Source organism: Ptychodera flava (genome assembly GCF_041260155.1).
Source record: "Ptychodera flava strain L36383 chromosome 3 unlocalized genomic scaffold, AS_Pfla_20210202 Scaffold_25__1_contigs__length_14229661_pilon, whole genome shotgun sequence".
Classification (NCBI taxonomy): Eukaryota; Metazoa; Hemichordata; class Enteropneusta; family Ptychoderidae; genus Ptychodera; species Ptychodera flava.
The window spans coordinates 11,836,942-11,858,109 of NW_027248279.1; the positions used below are offsets into that span (position 1 = coordinate 11,836,942).

General features: G+C 36.2%; 2 protein-coding genes across 2 annotated transcripts in view; both read left to right on the forward strand.

The window, feature by feature from the left end:
* Window positions 1-856, forward strand: part of LOC139125266 (sortilin-related receptor-like) — a 71,595-nt gene extending 70,739 nt beyond the window's left edge. Inside the window, exon 29 of the mRNA XM_070691356.1 lies at window positions 698-856. Within this exon, the coding sequence (XP_070547457.1) occupies window positions 698-822 (125 nt within the window). The 3' untranslated portion in view covers window positions 823-856. The remainder of the gene's footprint in view (window positions 1-697) is intronic.
* A 2,301-nt stretch (window positions 857-3,157) lies between these two features.
* The window catches only part of LOC139125267 (sortilin-related receptor-like), a 28,783-nt gene continuing 10,772 nt past the window's right edge, over window positions 3,158-21,168 (forward strand). Inside the window, exons 1-9 of the mRNA XM_070691357.1 lie at window positions 3,158-3,335; window positions 4,086-4,194; window positions 5,611-5,718; window positions 9,117-9,183; window positions 9,339-9,433; window positions 10,651-10,741; window positions 11,209-11,408; window positions 16,704-16,887; window positions 17,643-17,740. Coding sequence (XP_070547458.1) covers window positions 5,659-5,718; window positions 9,117-9,183; window positions 9,339-9,433; window positions 10,651-10,741; window positions 11,209-11,408; window positions 16,704-16,887; window positions 17,643-17,740 — 795 coding nt within the window. The 5' untranslated portion in view covers window positions 3,158-3,335; window positions 4,086-4,194; window positions 5,611-5,658. The remainder of the gene's footprint in view (window positions 3,336-4,085; window positions 4,195-5,610; window positions 5,719-9,116; window positions 9,184-9,338; window positions 9,434-10,650; window positions 10,742-11,208; window positions 11,409-16,703; window positions 16,888-17,642; window positions 17,741-21,168) is intronic.

The following is a 21,168-nucleotide window of genomic DNA, read 5'->3' on the forward strand; positions in this document are numbered from 1 at the left end:
ACTTCACAGTTCAACATTCTTACTCATTACATTATTATTACATAGTTTGTTAAAATTTGGGTGCAGTTCATTATTTCAAGAGAAATGTTTGATTATTGATGACATTTTCAGGGTCCACAACAGTTGATTATTCCTGTCCATAATAGTTGAGTATTCCTGTCCATAATAGTTGAGTATTCCTGTCCACTATAGTTGAGTATTCCTGTCCACAACAGTTGATTATTCCTGTCCATAACAATTGAGTATTCCTGTCCATAATAGTTGAGTATTCCTGTCCATTATAGTTGAGTATTCCTGTCCATAACAATTAAATATTCCTGTCCATAACAATTGAGTATTCCTGTCCATAACAATTAAATATTCCTGTCCATAACAATTAAATATTCCTGTCCATAACAATTAAATATTCCTGTCCATAACAATTAAATATTCCTGTCCATAACAATTAAATATTCCTGTCCATAACAATTGATTATTCCTGTCCATAACAATTAAATATTCCTGTCCATAACAATTAAATATTCCTGTCCATAACAATTAAATATTCCTGTCCATAACAATTAAATATTCCTGTCCATAACAATTAAATATTCCTGTCCATAACAATTAAATATTCCTGTCCATAATGGTTGCATATTCCTGTCCATAACAATTGAGTATTCCTGTCCTTAATAGTTGAATATTCCTGTCTCCACAGCCACAGACTATCAAGTACTCCACCTTCAAGTGTCAGCTTTAAGTTATAAGTCAGTAACGGTGTCATGGAACAAGCCGAAAGAGTTACCCAAGTTCCCTTTTGGCTATGTACTGTCCTGGCAGTGAGTGTTGTTAACATTTATTCTTTCATATCATGATATTTGTTAGTATTGCAGCACCAAATTGCCACCCTTTTGTCTGTCCCTTTTTTAGCTTTCAATGTGTGTCTTTATCCATCTACATTGCTGCAGTTTTTTCAGCTTACAGAAATTTAAAGGGCCTATGACATGATTTCCAAAGTTTTTATTTTTTCCCTCCAAAAACTCAGTTAGGGGACCTGTCTATGGATTGCATATTGTGTCCGTTCGGAAAGATGTGCGCGAAGAGCGAAATTTGACTCCTTTTTCATGCCTGGTTATCAGGGGGCCTCTTTGCACCTGAGCCAGGCAGCGGTATTTGCATATTGACCAACAGGTAAAATTGACGTCATTTGAACAAGGCTATTGTCACGAAAGTGTATTTAGCGGTCCTTGCATAAATTAGACCACAAACAAAGTCAGCTATATAAACAGTGCTCACAGACGCCCAGTAAACACTGGCAAGGAAGCCACACCAGCGGTCCAGCTGCAGTTGCTTCCAGCGAGGACCCTCGAGGGTCTTACGGTTGACCAGAATTCAGAAAGTGATTTCGAGGGGAAGTAGCGTGAAGGCGCATAGGCAACCACAGGCATCCAGCACGAGTGGTTCCAAATCAGAGTCAGATTCTGACTCTGAAAGACAAAGCGCGAGTGCATTGAAAGCAATGGAATGCTCGGGACAGATTTGAAAGTACGATGAGGCTACATCTCATATCTTTGCATGAAATAAGACAGTATCAGTCTCAGTTTGAACTTTTCACGGTTGAATTTATTTTATAAAAAGTGGAGCAATCCCGCGCCTGAGTGTTTCGATTCAATGCATTGCATGTTGTAGCTGCAGTACAGTACACTCAGTGTGCAGTTTTCAGACGACCTCAGTTTTTGGACATTCAATCACATGCTGTTCGTCGGACTCACTTCGCTCCGTAATGATAGCGTTTTACAAGTTGTGCGACCTCATATTAAGTGAAGTGATACTGTTGTCCCGTTTTGGACAGTTTGTTTAGTAGAAGCTATTTCGGGCTATACAAATTTGGCGAAGTTATCCAGACCATATGATAAAAGGTGCCGAAAGCAACAAGGTAAGGGCCAAACACGTCGAAATATGGTTATGTCGTCTATTAAACGTAACTAATTATCACGAAATATTTACGTTCAGTTTTTTAAACACATCGAAAATGAAAATTGGGGTTTTGAAGTTTCAAATTATCAACATTTAGCCCCTACTCGCTTTCCAAATACGACGTCCGATTACTGCAATCATAGCAGTCCGATTACTACGCACTCAACACGGGGTCAAAAATTTTGCAACTTGACCCCTATATACCACTTCCGTCGTGTTAACACTTTGACGATAAACACAAAAGGTATGGCAATAAGAATTCGTAGTGCTCGTCATTTATGAAATGGCTTTGGTTGGGCAAAATTCAGTACCCTTTCCGAAAACTATCACTCTGAGTGTAGCTGTGTTGGACGTCGACCTTTGACAGAACTATCATTTCCTTGGAGCACGAGACAAATGATGCAATCGGCTCATGTTCCCGTGCATTTTCAGAGCAAACGAATCCTGCAAAAGTGATGCGTTATGCCTACTTTGTACATGTTTTGATGAAGACAAACAAAGAGAGGTCACATAATGACATATTTGTGGGGTCAAAGGGCACTTTATGCAGCTCTACAGCGGAAGTCAAACTTCAATTTTTCAAACTGATCATTGTGTAAGGATTAAAAAGTCTAGAATATGATCCATCATAAGTATAAGGGTAAAAGCTATCCCCAGTGAAAGTTTCATGTCTACCGTCTAGGTTTTTAGTGTAAAAAAAGTTGATTTTTCAGCAGATGGTCAGTCGAGTGGTGCAAGAACACTATGTTTGATATCCTCTAGTGTTTGTAAAAAATCGTCATTTCCAGTAATTGCCAGAGGAAACCTAAGTTAGATATCTCAATTAATTTTTGTTGGTTGAATGCAAAGTGACAGATCACAATACGCTTTATAAGCATTGCCATAAAAAAACTGCACATTCACCGCACGGCGCCTGTATTCAAATATTAACAGTCTGCACTCTTGATGGTATGTTGCATGCAAATGAACCTTTGCCTATCTGGCTTGCAATTGTCCAGTAAAGAAAATCGTCAAAACTTACAGCTATTTGACCTGGGAACAGAATGGAAAAATGGATTTTGAACATGTGTACGAACAACGATATCTTTCTTTGAACTTATGGTGAATAGTTCAATCAACCAGCCCAGGACATCGACAAATAGTATCGTAAAGTTTGCAGAGTAAGTAATTAGCAATTCTCTTTTCATACAGTGTACTAAGTCATCCCTCTGCAAGCTCTAACACAACAGTGTCCCCAGATGTAGGTGATCCTTCAGAACTTGTCGTGGACACATTGAAAGCTGGTGTCACTTATGTCTTCCAAGTGTCAGTAAAGAATACTGTTACTGGTCAAATTTATCCAACCCTGGAGACTGTACAAAGGAGAACTTATGACGGACGTGAGTACTAAACACCAAATATTTTCGTCTTTTTCTGTCTTCTTTAACCTCTCTCAAGTGTGTAGAAATGTATGATCAACTTTGTAAGAATTTGCTGCTTCTTTTTTGCTTCATACTGGAAATTAAAACCTCTAACAGGGCCACTAGCTGTAACATTTGATGATTTTGACACTCATAGTTTGTTTGCAAATTCTTGATCCCCACAGTGTGTTAAAGGTATACAGTCACCTGTAATCTAAATATGCCCATATATGGTCAAAGGGGCGTTCCTTGGTATTCAAAATGCCCATGCGAGGGCTATGTTTTTTAAAAGCGGCCACCCGCTTAAAATCTGTGATTGGTTAGATTTTCTCTTTCCATGGTAACTGTGACAAAATTAGAACAGGTGACAGTATACCTTTCAGACACACTCTCTATAGCTTGTCAACACATCATATGTATGTGTAAAATACACAGTTATTTGTTTACATTTGAATTTTAGTTCAAACCATAATACACTTATCAACAACAACAATACAGTCTATGCATATACAGGCTGAGTTGACCAGCTGAATACTGTGTATTACAAAATGCCATAGGGAGTAGAACAAGAAACTGTAGTTGATTGTAAACAAAAACAAAAATCATGAAAAAATCATAAAAGTTTTAGCTACTAGATCTCTAATTTTGGATACTAACTTACCGATTGTTTTCAAGTCTTTGAACTTTTTCGTCTCTCTACAATATTTTCACTCATTTTTTGCCTTGCAGTACCAAGTGCTCCAGGTGATTTTAGTCTCCATGGCAATCCAAAAATGATGTAGTTGAAGTAAAATGGCAAAACCCCATCTTTCCCAATGGAACTTTGATAGGTTATGAGGTAAAACAAAATCATTCTCACATAATTTCTGTCCCAAGAATTTCCATCCTTAAAATTTTAAAAGCTAATGAAAATATCTTCAAGACAGCGATGATGTTTCTGTAATGTAGAAAAAGTACATGTGTACAGACACATCTATGCAAGTATGTATCAGTGTGTGTATTGAATTGGTTTGTATGTATAAAGTATGTCTACATCTTTGCATGTATGCCTACAGTGGGCGTAGATGTGTACATATATGCATGTGTGTGTGCATGTACATACATAGATACATATATACATACATAGACAGTCGATAAAGAGGACGGGAAGCTACCGCAAAGAACAAAAGAACTGTGAAGAAGCGACGAGCAATCTCTTTTGGAATAATTAGAATATGTGAATCGATTTTTGCATAATTATCAGCTGGGTGATAGCCGCTGCTTGACATCCGGTAGTTCGCAGTGAAAATACTTCATTGAACTTATTTTCAGAATAAAGTTGTCTTTCCGATTATAGTCTGATTTACTTATCCTAAAGATTAATTTATTCCTAAATGCAACAAAACATTGCTTTCCTTTTGAATGGGATTATTCTCTGCTACGAAAAAGTGCGTTTAGGACACACTGAAAGTAAGGCCAGCAAGTATGTTTCGCGAGATTTTACGTCAGTTGGATGGTAATTGGATTTGTTTATCAATAGGTATGCAAATCCAACATAATTTATTCCAGCATAGTTCGTTCAAAGGAAATACTGCGGCTTTCCATCCTTTTTCTTGACTGTCTATGATACATGCATACATACATACATACGTACATACAACCATTCACCCATACATATACACACACATACATACATACACACATACATACATACATACATACATACATTCATACATACATACATACATACATATATATATATATATATATATATATATATATATATATATATATATATATATATATATATATATATATATATATATATATATATATATAGAAGAAACTTGGGTTGAAACACACTACCACACCTGGTTGTTAGGTTCCAAACGTATTTATTATAAATACGTTTGGAACCTAACAACCTGGTGTGGTAGTGTGTTTCAACCCAAGTTTCTTCTATCTTCACCCACTCCACGCTCCACTGGGGATCACCTGAATTCCTACAGTTTCTTATATATATATATATATATATATATATATATATATATATATATATATATATATATATATATATATATATATATATATATATATATATATATATATATATATATGTGTGTGTGTGTGTGTGTGTGTGTGTGTGTGTACGTATGTACATACATAATACATATGTACATGTATTTTCAGTCATTTTATCAAGTGCTCAGGACTTCTGTCTGCATTTAAAATTATATGTATTTTAGAACAATATTTTTTTGTACCTTCCTGATAGATATTGTATAGGAAGGCCGGAGAATTTAATTTCATACCAAGACGTGTCATGGACCCAACTGCAACCAATACAACGATATATGTTGGACGTTATAGGTACTTCTTCCAGGTAACTTAAAGCTTTATTTGACATTCTCATGTAGAGCTATGCAGGTTTCTTAACCCAGTAGCTTAAGGGAAAATAGTTTAATTGTTTTACTGAAAACAGGACATTGAAAGGGTTGTCTGTCGTGATGACCATCTTGAGTCCAAAACACCTACAGAAGGCCATGGCAGATCCATTGATAATGGGTACAGTATTAACAGTAATACTGTTATTAACAGTGTTATTTTGCATGTAAGGTGTACTGTTACCTGTTCTAATTTTGTCACAGTTACCATGGAAAGAGAAAATCTAACCAATCACATGGGCATTTTTAATACCAAGGAACGCTCGTTTGACCATATATGGGCCATTATGCAATGCTTGAGATTATTTTTGTAGCAAAGTACTCATTGTGTGTTATGTTTTACCATGGAGGTAGTAGAGAAGGAGTCACAACTGAGATAATTACGTTTATTACTATTGTTCACCATTGGTTTAATCCCTTTATGTCCATTGTTTAAAACCCCTTTCCCGCCATCTGCGTTGCCGACGGTACCTTCACAACCGAACCGAGTGAAATTAACCTGGGTTTGCTAATGCGACTCAGTTTCTCCACAGTGTCATAACACATGCGCAAAGACTGTATTTGCGTAGCTTAGGTCAAGTGCGTCATGATAGTGTAAGAACCAACACGTTCCGTCCACGAAAAGTGAAGTTACAAGGAATTTAAGTTTTTCATTCTCAAAATCTTGGTAATTTTAACGTCGTTTTTTATATACTTTACATTCGATCGCAGGAACCTTTCCTTGCTAGAATGAAAGTTCTGATCACGAACTTTTCAATCATGTACTGAGTATGGTGCAGCGGACTGCAGCACTGCCGTGAGCGTGGGTTAAACTTGTAGCGTTTCCCGGGTGTTTATGACGCGACGCCAGCGACGCCATAGGCGACGCTGCGACGCTTTGTTTCAATGCATCGTATGAATTGTTTTTATATCGCGACCATTCATAAAAGTCATGGATGTAGCAGTTAAAAGCTATGCTTTCAATTTAACCTTATCATTAATGCCAGTACAACATGATAAAACACGGCAAGAACCAAGAACTGGATTTGGAAAAAGTTGGCGTGTTAACAATGCTGCTCTACGATGTTTGGCATTTTTTGTGATCGCAAGCTATCATCAACTCAGTCTCCGCGCCTTTGCAGATACAAAAGCTCCCTTCCTCAATTATCTGTTCCTCGACCTCTTTAACATCGTGTACATCAAAATCAGTGGAACGACTCGAACTTCCCGACGCGACGCTGGGACACGTGACGCCATGTTTGAAGATCTGTCAACTGCCGAGGGACGGCCGAAACACCCGAACGAACTTAATCTTGTTTACTAAATCCGAGAAAACGCGTTCGCAAGTCCCGTTGGTGCTAATGGAGTAGTTTGTAAGGCAAACAGCGGCAAAACACATGGTCCCTTTGATCTCCGCCTAGTTGTGACTCCTTCTCTACTACCTCCATGGTTTTACATAACATATAACAGTTTGCTACTGTAGTACAGTGACCAGGTTTTAGTTTTACATAACATATAACAGTTTGCTACTGTAGTACAGTGACCAGGTTTTAGTTTTACATAACATATAACAGTTTGCTACTGTAGTACAGTGACCAGGTTTTAGTTTTACATAACATATAACAGTTTGCTACTGTAGTACAGTGACCAGGTTTTAGTACTCATTGTGTGTTATGTTTTACATAACATATAACAGTTTGCCACTGTAGTACAATAACCAGGTTTTAGTACTCATTGTGTGTTATGTTTTACATAACATATAACAGTTTGCCACTGTAGTACAATGACCAGGTTTTAGTACTCACTGTGTGTTATGTTTTACATAACATATAACAGTTTGCTACTGTAGTACAGTGACCAGGTTTTAGTTTTACATAACATATAACAGTTTGCTACTGTAGTACAGTGACCAGGTTTTAGTTTTACATAACATATAACAGTTTGCTACTGTAGTACAATGACCAGGTTTTAGTACTCATTGTGTGTTATGTTTTACATAACATATAACAGTTTGCCACTGTAGTACAATAACCAGGTTTTAGTACTCACTGTGTGTTATGTTTTACATACCGTAACATATAACAGTTTGCCACTGTAGTACAATGACCAGGTTTTAGTACTCACTGTGTGTTATGTTTTACATAACATATAACAGTTTGCCACTGTAGTACAATGACCAGGTTTTAGTACTCATTGTGTGTTATGTTTTACATAACATATAACAGTTTGCCACTGTAGTACAATAACCAGGTTTTAGTACTCATTGTGTGTTATGTTTTACATAACATATAACAGTTTGCTACTGTAGTACAGTGACCAGGTTTTAGTTTTACATAACATATAACAGTTTGCTACTGTAGTACAGTGACCAGGTTTTAGTTTTACATAACATATAACAGTTTGCTACTGTAGTACAGTGACCAGGTTTTAGTTTTACATAACATATAACAGTTTGCTACTGTAGTACAATGACCAGGTTTTAGTACTCATTGTGTGGTTATGTTTTACATAACATATAACAGTTTGCCACTGTAGTACAATAACCAGGTTTTAGTACTCACTGTGTGTTATGTTTTACATAACATATAACAGTTTGCCACTGTAGTACAATGACCAGGTTTAGTACTCACTGTGTGTTATGTTTTACATAACATATAACAGTTTGCTACTGTAGTACAGTGACCAGGTTTTAGTTTTACATAACATATAACAGTTTGCTACTGTAGTACAATGACCAGGTTTTAGTACTCATTGTGTGTTATGTTTTACATAACATATAACAGTTTGCTACTATAGTACAATGACCAGGTTTTAGTTTATCGGTTAGATGTATTCAACTTTATTTTCTCCACCACCCTACACAATTTACTCCTTGGTCCATGTGACTGTGTTTAGGTTGTATTTGACCGTCATCACATTAGGCCTGGAAGAGTTAATAAATACTCAGCTTTGACTGTACCTTGTCTTGGTTTAGAAAATAACAAATTGTTATCCAGTATGCAATGTGATTGTTGACAAATGAATTCTAGTCCAGACTGGAAGTCAATTGTAAACATATACAGACCTTGTTGAAAAACTGAACATTGGACATGTCTTGGGTATTATTTTGAGCAGAAGAAGAAAATGAAAAATACTAGAAATATGTGAAAAGTCTGGCAATTGCAGTGCCTCAGAAGCTTGTTAACTTACTCTTTTGCCTAAATTTCATTATTACCATTTCAAAATAGGCAATCAGCCAAAATATAGTCCTCGTTTATGGCTCCTTAAGTTGCTGATTATTATTTAAATCTACCAGTCAGCTATGACCTTCCAAGCCGCTGCACAAGATGGAGCTTTCTTGTTTGATTTCTTTTCCCAGGTTGCAGCAATTACGCCAGCAGGGGTCGGTCAGTTTACTGAACTGAAGAACATCACAGTGACGCCTAGTAAGTTGCAATCTTATTTTTATTTTGCAGTGCAGATATTATTGAAACTTTCTGCCACCATGTCCTAAGCACCATTAGTAAGATGAAGGACCATTCATCACTTAGTGCGTAATTTAAAATGATTTAATTTTTCTGTTGATTTTGTGTCTGCCCAGATATCCCTGCATCACCGACTGATTTGACTGCTACTGGGAACAGCCAAGACCGCACTGCCCACCTGGAATGGAAGAAGCCAGACAGCAAAGTCAAGGTAGCTTACAAATCATTGAAAGTGAACTGTTTGTAGTGCTAAACATCAGTATTTCATCCAATGAAATACAAGATTAGAATTACATCACAAAGAAATTAGCATTTTATCCAATCAAATACAAGATTAGAATTACTTTGCAAATAGTTTAGTATTTCATCCAATGATATACAAGATTAAAATTACATCACAAATAAATTACCATTTTATCTAATCAAATACAAGATTAGAATTACTTTGCAAATAGTTTAGTATTTCATCCAATGAAATACAAGATTTTAATTACATAGTAGATAAGTTAGCATTTCATCCAATGAAATACAAGATTAGAATTTCTTTGCAAATAGTTAAGTATTTTATTCAGTGAAACACAAGATTTTAATTACATAGTAGATAAGTTAGCATTTTATCCAATCAAATACAAGATTAGAATTACTTTGCAAATAGTTTAGTATTTCATCCAATGAAATACAAGATTTTAATTACATAGTAGATAAGTTAGCATTTCATCCGATGAAACACAAGATATGAAGGACATTTTAGAAAGCATTTCATTCAATGAAACACAGGATTTGAATTATATGGCACAAGACCACTAATTAATTTCCCATAGGCCACCACAGTAGCCTTTAGCTCGATTTTCCTATTTTAAAACATTCAGCGGCACGAATCCTCTTAACAGGTGTTAGGTCAATGTCAGCTTGACTACTGATGAATTTTTTCATGTGGGCAAGTCCACGGAAATTTTGAGATAGTGGTGAAAATAGCGCCCTCAGTGGTGTTTTTGACAAAATTCAGGCTTATTGTTATGATTTCTATTGGCCCTAGTACTCCTCATATTACCACCAAATGCTTCAGCCATTATTCACAACAGTCTGCATTTTGATTCAGGCAGAAAAATATCTTTACAAACATATTTGACATTAAAGTTCAAACTGAACAAGCATCCATGCAGGTATCAAAACTTCAAGGTCTGCACTATTTTTCTTCCAAACTATCTTCGTGGGTAACAAACCCGGAAGTGAATTAGTGGTCTTGTGCCATATGGCTAATACATTGGCATTTTATCAAATAAAATTGTAGAGCCAAGCAAGACTATCAATAAATAAGCATTTCATCCAATGGAATACAGGATTTGGCCTTAATATGGGAAGCAAAACACTGCAACATATTCCATCCTACTATAATCCACAACATAGTGTTTTCTTTTCTTTTTTTAGCTGTACTATATATATTATGCGTGGCCATATTCAGACGATACTGTAATAGGGGATGTGAAATGTTGTAACACAACACTTACAGAAACAACAGGTAGATGTAGACCCTTTTAACGCTTTTGTGTTTATAAACTGAGCTTCTTCGTTACCTAATAAGTCTTCATAGGTAACACGATTGGAACCAATTTGGGATAATTGGATCTTCATATTTTTCAAATTTCTCAAAAGTAATGTTGTAACAGGTGCCCCAAAAGCTCAATGTTGCAATAATACAATTACTCATAAAAACAAGTGTATAACTTAAAAAGATAAGTAGATGAGGTTACATTTGCAGATTGACATTACTTCACCATCCAATTATCCCAAATTAGTTCCTATCATGTTATATATGCTCTGCAATACATGTATTCTATTGTTCATTACATTACTGTGGAAGCGAATTTTTTTTTCTGCCAGAAAGAAGGCTTTTTAATGTTGCTTTAATGGAGAATTTTGAAACATATTTTTTCCTAAATTTCATTGAGAATAAATGTTTTTGTTTCATCCCTTCTCATCATAAAGTGAAGGACCTATCCCCAAATGTGACTTACATCTTCAAAGTGACGGCTTTCAACGATGACGGAGAGAGTTTACAGAGTGACCCAGCTAGTGTGACAATAGTAGGAGATCCGCTTCCCAGACCAACAAACCTAAACGCTACACCAACAGGTTTTCATACCATTGAGCTCACATGGAGTATTGATGATACCTCCCATAACTGGGTAAGCTTTTTATTCTGAAGGGCATATCTCAGAGCCCCATTAGCTGTTGCCATAAAGCCACAATAGCTGCAAATTTCATGCATTATTTTCATGATTTTATTTTCAAACCAAAGTTTGCTTGTGTAAATGTGCTAACTGAATGGCGTGTACACAATTATCACTGCTCGCTGATTTTGACCATGCCTATGCACTTTAACATGTTAAATATTAAACGGGTGCTGCACTCATAATATGGTGCCCACATGGAAAAGTACAAAAATGCAGTATTTCCTGCACATACACATGTGATTATACAGGAAACAAGTATGATGCCATTTACTTGAATGCACAACACAATGGCTGACATTTTGTTGTTGTAATCTTTGTTTTCTATATCATATAATTAGTTTTTAGTCCCCACGGACACCGTCCGGGGGGACTTATAGGTTTGGTCATGTCTGTCCGTCCGTCCGTCCGTCCGTCCGTGCGTCCGTCCGTTCACGCAGATATCTCAGAGATGCCTGGAGCGATTTCGTTCAAACTTGGTACAAGGATAGTACCGTACCTCATACAGATGCACGTCGATTTGTTTCACAATTCGATCAAATTTAGCCGTGGTAGAGGACTTTTTAGTTTTCACCTCCATAGACTCCCATGTATAAGGCAGACCATAGACTCCCATGTATAAGGCAGACCATAGACTCCCATGTATAAGGCAGTCCATAGACTCCCATGTATAAGGCAGTCTCCATAGACTCCCATGTATAAGGCAGTCCATAGACTCCCATGTATAAGGCAGTCTCCATAGACTCCCATGTATGAGGCAGTCCATAGACTCCCATGTATAAGGCAGTCTCCATAGACTCCCACGTACAAGGCAGTCCATAGACTCCCACGTATAAGGCAGTCCATAGACTCCCATGTATAGGGCAGTCTCCATAGACTCCCATGTACAAGGCAGTCCATAGACTCCCACGTATAAGGCAGTCTTCATAGACTCCCATGTATAAGGCAGTCTCCATAGACTCCCATGTATCTGGCAGTCCATAGACTCCCATGTACAAGGCAGTCCATAGACTCCCATGTATAAGGCAGTCCATAGACTCCCATGTATAAGGCAGTCCATAGACTCCCATGTATAAGGCAGTCCATAGACTCCCATGTATAAGGCAGTCTCCATAGACTCCCATGTATAAGGCAGTCCATAGACTCCCACGTATAAGGCAGTCCATAGACTCCCATGTATAAGGCCAAGAAAAATAAAAATTTAGTTTCTCATCGTATTCATATTGCAAAAAGGATGCAGTGACACAGTTTTTATTCCCACAGATAAAGTCCAGGGGGCTCATAGATTGGGTCATGTCAGTCCGTGAGTCCATCCGTTCACGCAGATATCTCAGACACTTTGACAAAATGTCATGTGACCTTGGTGACCTTTGACCTCGAATATACATATTTGTCCATAACTCAGTAACCACAAGTGGTAAACCTTTCATATATGGTATGATGGGACACCCTATGACGCCACATATTGTACCTCATTAATTATGTGCATATCTAATTTTGAGCGAGCCAATAGAGCTAGAGGTCTGATTTTTGGTATGTAGGGATAACTTAGCAATACAATTTTTTTGACAAAATGTCAAGTGATCTCAATGACCTTTGACCTCAAATATACATATTTGTGCATAACTCAGTAACCACAAGTGCTACACATATTGCTAGTCATTGCCTGAGTGATCCGTTACAATCTGCGTACAAAGCTGGTCACAGCACAGAGACTGCTCTCTTAAAGGTTACTAATGACATATTGTTAGCACTTGATGCAAAACGTGATGTATTTTTGGTTTTACTTGATCTTTCTGCAGCGTTCGATACCGTTAATCATAATATTTTATTAAGTCGGCTGTCAGACCTTCTTGGTGTTTCAGGAATGCGCTTAATTGGTTCCGCTCATATCTTTCTAATCGTAGCCAGTGTGTTATTATCGATTCCACAAAATCATGTTTCCGTCAAATTGATACCGGGGTTCCACAAGGGTCCGTTCTTGGCCCTATACTATTTAATGTATATACATCTCCTTTGGGGAAATTAGTTGCAAGTCATGGTTGCCTGTATAGTTTTTATGCAGATGATTCATCATTATATATGTCTTTTAAGATCAATGAAGCTTCTGCGACAGCCAGCAATCTTGAACTTTGTATTTCACAAGTTAGGTCCTGGATGTCTGCTAATTTCCTTTGTTTGAATGATGATAAAACTGAATTTGTAACTTTCTCTGCATCTTCCAGTAATGCTTCGGATGATAGAATACAGGGGATACGGGTCGGTGACACCCTGATTCCTGCTCAAAGTCAGGCAAAAAGTCTTGGAGTTATCCTGGATTCTGGTCTTACAATGTACCCTCATGTCAACAATATCTGCCGCTCAGCTATTTTTCACTTACGACGCATTGCAAATATTCGCAAATATCTTTCTAGATCAGACACGGAACAGTTGATTCATGCTTTTGTGACATCACGCATTGATTCATGTAATTCGCTTCTTTATGGTCTTCCGAAATATTCAATTGATCGCCTTCAACGTATCCAGAATGTAGCTGCCAGAATTGTAACTCGCTCAAGAGTCACTGAGCATATCACCCCGATTTTGTTTCAGTTGCATTGGCTGCCTGTGTCTCAACGTATTGTTTTTAAGATTCTTATATTCACCTTTAAATGTATCCATTCACTCGGTCCAACTTATCTTTCTAGCATGGTTAATTTGTACGTCCCAACCCGTAATCTAAGGTCCGCTGACCAATTTAAACTGTGTCAAAGCAGGTCGCGCACAAAGAAATATGGGGATCGTGCGTTCAGTATTGCCGCCCCCTTTTTATGGAACAATCTTCCAATTGAGGTTCGTCGCTCCCCAAGCCTGACAAGTTTAAATCAAGTCTTAAAACATTTCTTTTTAATTCTGCTTTTAACTGAACTCATTCATTGTATTTTTTTGTTTTTGTTTGTTTTTAATTCTTGTAACCTTTTTAAATTGATTGTATTTTACCTAGCGTCTCTGATCACACTATTTGTGTGGATTTAGTCGCTTTATAAATGAATAAATTATTATTATTATATTACACTCTTCATATATGGTATGATGGGACACCTTATGACGCCACATATTGTACCTCATTAATTATGTGCATATGTAATTTTGAGCGAGCCAAAAGAGCTAGAGGTCTGATTTTTGGTATATAGGGATAACTTAGCAATACAATTATTTTGAAAAAATGTCATGTGACCTCAATGACCTTTGACCTCAAATATACATATTTGTCCAAAACTCAGTAACCACAAGTGCTACACCCTTCATATTTGGTATGAGGGGACACCTTATGACGCCACATATTGTACCTCATTAATTATGCACATATCTAATTTTGAGCGAGCGAATAGAGCTAGAGGTCTGATTTTTGGTATATAGGGATAACTTAGCAATACAATTTTTTTGACAAAATGTCACGTGACCTGGTGACCTTTGACCTCAAATATACATATTTGTCCATAACTCAGTAACCACAAGTGCTACACCCTTCATATATGGTATGATGGGACACCTTATGACGCCACATATTGTTCCTCATTAATTATGTGCATATCTAATTTTGAGCGAGCCAATAGAGCTAGAGGTCTGATTTTGGTATGTAGGGATGACTTAGCAATATAATTTTGTTGACAAAATGTCACGTGACCTTTGACCCCAAATATACATATTTGTCCATAACTCAGGAACCACAAGTGCTACACCCTTCATATTTGGTATGATGGGACACCTTATGACGCCACATATTGTACCTCATTCATTATGTGCATATCTAATTTTGAACAAGCCAATAGAGGTAAATGTATGATTTTTAGTATATAGGGATAGACTATAGGATAGACATTTTTTGACAAAATGTCATGTGACCTCGATAACCTTTTACCTAAAATACACGATTATGTCAATAAATAAGTAACCACAAGTGCTATGTCCTTTATATTTAGTAGGATGGGAGACCTTATGACAACACATGCTTTACCTCGTTAATTATGCCCATATATAATTGTGGGCAAGCCAATAGAGCTAGAGGTCTGAATTTTGGCATATATGGATTAATTAGCAATACAATGTTTTTTTTTTCAAAATATCACGTGACCTTGATGACCTTTGACCTTGAATATGCATATATATGCATAACTCAGTATCACAAGTTCTTTACGCTTCAATTTTGATAGGATAATAGACCTTAAGATGTCACATCTTGTACCTCATTTATTATGCACATATGTATTTCTTGGCTGGCCAATACAGCTAGAGGTTTGATCTTTTTTCCCAATTTAGAACCATAACTTAGACATGCCTCTTGTTTCAAATTGGGAACAATGACATAGACCTATGTGTCCATAGATCTGAACATATACACTTTAGTGATACTTCTTATGACCTCATTTCCCTGCCCCCTCAAGACTAATACTCCTATTACAAGTGGGGACTATGTCATTGTCAATGACTTGTTGAAAATGGCTTGAAATCTAAAATGATGTTAAAACCTTTTAATTTACATGCCACTTTCGACACTTATGACAGTGTTGTACACTTTTTCGGTGTTTAATGGGGTCTTATTCAAAGAAAACTTGGAAAACTTAGGATTTTTGATACAGTTTATACATTCACAGTTTTTGTGGCTGTAACCCTTTGAGCACTTTATTTTTTCTCCAAAAATGTCAGGGCAACATTTTACCAATTTTTATGAATTTTTCTGTAATTTTTACCAAGATTTTGCAGCAAATAGACATAAATTTTTATGGGCTACACTTTTTGACCAAAATTTTGGTAAAAATCAGAAAAAAATATTGTCTAGATCTGAAAGAAATTGTTGCTATTTTATTGTATAAAGGCAACAAATATCGACTTTGGCACTCAAAGGGTTAAACCCATTGAGTGCTAACATTCCTTGATGGTAATCACCTTTATAAAATATAACACCATTTTTTTTTTTCAGATCAAGACAAGAGTTTTCAGACTTTTCCCAAAATTTTGATCAAATACTGTCGGCAATTAACACTTGTGTCCACTTGTGGTCCCAAATTATCAAAAAAGTTACAGAAAGATTCATAAAAATTGATATAATGTTGCACCATGATTTTTGAGGGAAAAATTACACCACACATAGGCTGAATAGGGTCTTGTTCTGTCTGCTAAAGAGAATGTATTGTTCTAATTGCAAGTTAAGTTTAAAAGTTGTGTTTTTTCAGAATGATTTTTGATTGGTTTGTTTTCTTGCGTGTGCAGATGTATGGAATCTACTACAGCAAGAGTGGCCATTACTTGACAGAACCTAAGGAGATTGTGAATGATACCAAGGCTACAGTGCCTGGTTTGGAGTCTGATGTATTGTATATATTCCAAGTTGGTGTTGTTGGACCTGTCGGTAAAGGACCACAAAGTATTCCCTGTGTAGGGGCGACCCAATTTGGTACGTAACTAGCTCTTGTCATACTCCATCTTGAATTCTCCAAGAGATTGAAAGCAGTCGGCTGTACCAAAGTAAAGAGTGTCAAAGCACACTTGATAGTCAATGATTTTGTCAAGTTCTACATAGTTCATTTGATTTCAAATGGTGTATTCCTGATGACATAAAACAGAAAGCAAATTGTTTCAACTGATTTAGAATTCAATGGGAAACAAATGTTTGCAAAGTGTTCAATAGATAAGTACACATTGAGAGTAATAAATGTAACACCATAGTAAGAAATACACCTCTTATTAGTGGTATGTGCCTCTAAAGTGAAAGACAGACTTTTGCTCAAACTTTCCACATTGAAATTTTCAACTTTTCTCTCACCAAAAACGTAGGGTCAAAAAAAAGATGTAGAGAAACAAATTGTACCTAGCATTTACCAGTTTTTGAAATTCAAAATTTCTGCCATTCTAGTACTTAACTATGGGGAAAAATAAATTTGTGATACTCAGAAATCTACGACTGGGAAAATCTTTCATACACCAAGAGCTTTAAAATGAGCCCCCATCAGAAAAGAATTGTACAAGTTTTAGAGTCCAAATATCTGTCCCCCGAGGCGCATTTTACCTTAAGCTGTTCTAAACTGAGCTTGCATGAAATTTATCACAGTCCTTTTTCATTCCATTCTTGTCCTACTTGTGTGACCACAGATCCCTTTCCCAGATCACAGATCCCAAAACCGAATGATATGTAATGATTATATCTTGCAGATCCTTCCCTTCAGCCGCGTGATATTCGTGCCAGAGCTGTAGATTTCACCACCATTGAGGTCACATGGAGATCACCTAGAGACCTGCCAACAAAACTGGTGAGAAGTGTGCTGATTATAGTCTGAAAATACTTCTTCCTTGCCTCATTGTCTGGAGAACTTTTGGACTGGCTGTCTGCCTGTCTGTCAGTCTCTCTCGATGGATTCCATAGCCAGACAATGCATATACATCTGGCACAAGGAGAGTTTACGTTGACATACACATACACATCAATTGCTTCACTTGCTTAATTTCCCAGCATATGTCATGCACACTATGCTGACCTGAAATAGTTAAGGTTTAGCTTTTTGACAAATAACGCAGATTTGTATACAAAGACTTTGATTGCATGAAAATTGCTGTTGTTTCTATTGCTACAACAGCACATTGCTGGCCAATACAGCCAATGTAATGATGTACCGGTATTCTTGACCGCGGAGTGACAGCACTTTCACCTTACGCACGCGAGTGAGATGTTTTATTAAATCTTTTCTGTACTTTTTTAGCTACTATAGACTATAGTCTATAGAAGCTATTGGGATGGGTATCCGTCCGGCGTCCGTCGTCAGTCTGTATGTATGTATGTATGTATGTATGTATGTATGTATGTCCGTTTGTGAGGCGTCCGTCCACTCAAATATCTTGAGAACCGCAGTACTTACTGATATGATATTTGTTGTGTAGATGAAAAATATGATTTTGAGAAACTAGTTTTAGCTACTATAGACTATAGTCTATAGAAGCTATTGGGATGGGTATCCGTCCGGCGTCCGTCGTCAGTCTGTATGTATGTATGTATGTATGTATGTATGTATGTATGTATGTCCGTTTGTGAGGCGTCCGTCCACTCAAATATCTTGAGAACCGCAGTACTTACTGATTTGATATTTGTTGTGTAGATGAAAAATACGATTTTGAGAAACTATTTTTTTTAATTTTTTGATATTGTTGAAAATAGGCAAATTAATGCCAAAAAAGGTGTTTTTGGTAAAAAATCTTCTTCTTCATAACCGCTGGTCAGACAGCTTTGTTATTTGGTATACAGGTCCCAAGGGGTAACCCAACTTAGACTTGTTCAAATTGTGATGAAATATGCAAATCTGTATTTTTTAAGGAATTTTTTTTGTCATTTTTGGTCAAAATTTGACTTACATTGTATGTAATTCTTGTACTGTATAAACCCTATCAATTCACCCAGAAAAAAATAATTAATATGATTTTAAATAATTGAATTAATTAGGAAATCATCAAAGCCAAAATAATTTTAGTGTAGAATTATCAGAAAGTTCAACTTTTTTTGACAGTTCATAGTGAAATGCTTACCATCTTGGAGGATTAAAACATGTAAAGGCAACTTTCCTGAATCCCAACTTTGACATATTCTGAACCGTCATTTATTGTGCCCTGTATGTTATCTAAAGAAATTGCTCAAAATAGTCAATAGAGATGAGATAGAGATAGAGATAGAGAAAGTTCTAATTTCCATTTATGGTTGACTTGGTAAGGATAAAATAAAATTACTTTTGAGGAAAAAATAGAGTGGTCAATTAAAAGAGTGGTCAAAGTGATAGGGTTTTTATGGTAAAGCTGGGCTGTATAAAGATTCCTCATGTGCTATTTATAGCAATTATGCAATCTGTGTAAACAGTGCAATGAAAGTGTAACATGATTCCTTATAATGCTTTTGATGACCTTGAACTTCTTAAGTTTCAAACCTTTGTCTCTTCAGTGTGCTTTCTCTGAGTATGTACAGTCTCAACTTATTAAACAGAACTCACAATGTTAATCAAAGATATCCACCTTCTTCATCAATACATGTGTCACAAAAGGTTATTCTCTACATAACTCAACAGAGCTCTGTCAACTGTTGAGTTGCTTGTTCTTTCAAAACCGCTGGTCAGACAGCTTTAATATTTAGTTTACTTGTCCGTAGGATGACCTTAGTGAGATAATTTCATACAGTCAGGAAATACTTAATTTTGTATCCATGTCTATAGTAGCTTCAGGGACTTTGGCCCTATGTTTTTTATTTTTGATATTGTTGAAAATAGGCAAATTAATGCCAAAAAAGGCGTTTTTGGTAAAAAATCTTCTTCTTCATAACCGCTGGTCAGACAGCTTTGTTATTTGGTATACAGGTCCCTAGGGATAACCCAACTTAGATTTGTTCAAATTGTGATGACATATGCAAATGTGTATTTTTAAGGAATTTTTTGTCATTTTTGGTCAAAATTTGACTTACATTGTATGTAATTCTTGTACTGTATAAACCCTATCAATTCACCCAGAAAAAAATAATCGATATGATTTTAAATAATTGAATTAATTAGGAAATCATCAAAGCCAAAATAATTTTAGTGTAGAATTATCAGAAAGTTCAACTTTTTTTGACAGTTCATAGTGAAATGCTTACCATCTTGGAGGATTAAACATGTAAAGGCAACTTTCCTGAATCCCAACTTTGACATATTCTGAACCGCCATTTATTGTGCCTGTATGTTATCTAAAAGAAATTGCTCAAAATAGTCATAGAGATAGAGAAAGTTCTAATTTCCATTTATGGTTGACTTGGTAAGGATAAAATAAAATTACTTTTTTAGGAAAAAAATAGAGTGGTCAATTAAAAGAGTGGTCAAAGTGATAGGGTTTTTATGGTAAAGCTGGGCTGTAAGATTCCTCATGTGCTATTTATAGCAATTATGCAATCTGTGTAAACAGTGCAATGAAAGTTACATGATTCCTTATAATGCTTTTGATGACCTTGAACTTCTTAAGTTTCAAACATTTATCTCTTCAGTGTGCTTCTCTGAGTATGTAAAGTCTCAACTTATTCAACAGAACTTACCTGCAATGTTAATTTGAAAGTTAAAATGTGCTTGGTTAATAGGATGAAAATACTGATAAAGGTAACCAGCTTAAGATTGTTATGCTGTTTTTTTATTTTTTTATGACGTAAATCTTATTTAAGCAAGTCTTGTTTACTTTCATTAGAATGTTATTAACTCTCGTTTACTAGCTACTATAGATTATAGACTAATATAGTCTATAGAAGCTATTGGGATGGGTATCCATCCGGCGTGCACCGTCAGTCTGTATGTATGTATGTATGTATGTATGTGTGTATGCAAATTAGCGCCAAAAAAGGCGTTTGTAGTAAAAAATCTTCTTCATAACCACTGGTCAGACAGCTTTGTTATTTGGTATACAGGTCCCTAGGGATAACCCAACTTAGATTTGTTGAAATATGCAAATCTGAATTTTTACGGATTTTTTTTTCCATTTTTGGTCAGGCCATCCTGAAATGAGCTATCAAAGATATCCACCTTCTTCATCATACAGTACATGTGTCCAAAAAGTTATTCTCTACATAACACAGCAGAGCTCTGTCAACTGTTGAGTTGCTTGTTTTTTTCAAAACCGCTGGTCAGACAGCTTTAATATTTGGTTTACAAGTCCCTAGGATGACCTTAGTGAGATAATTTCATAC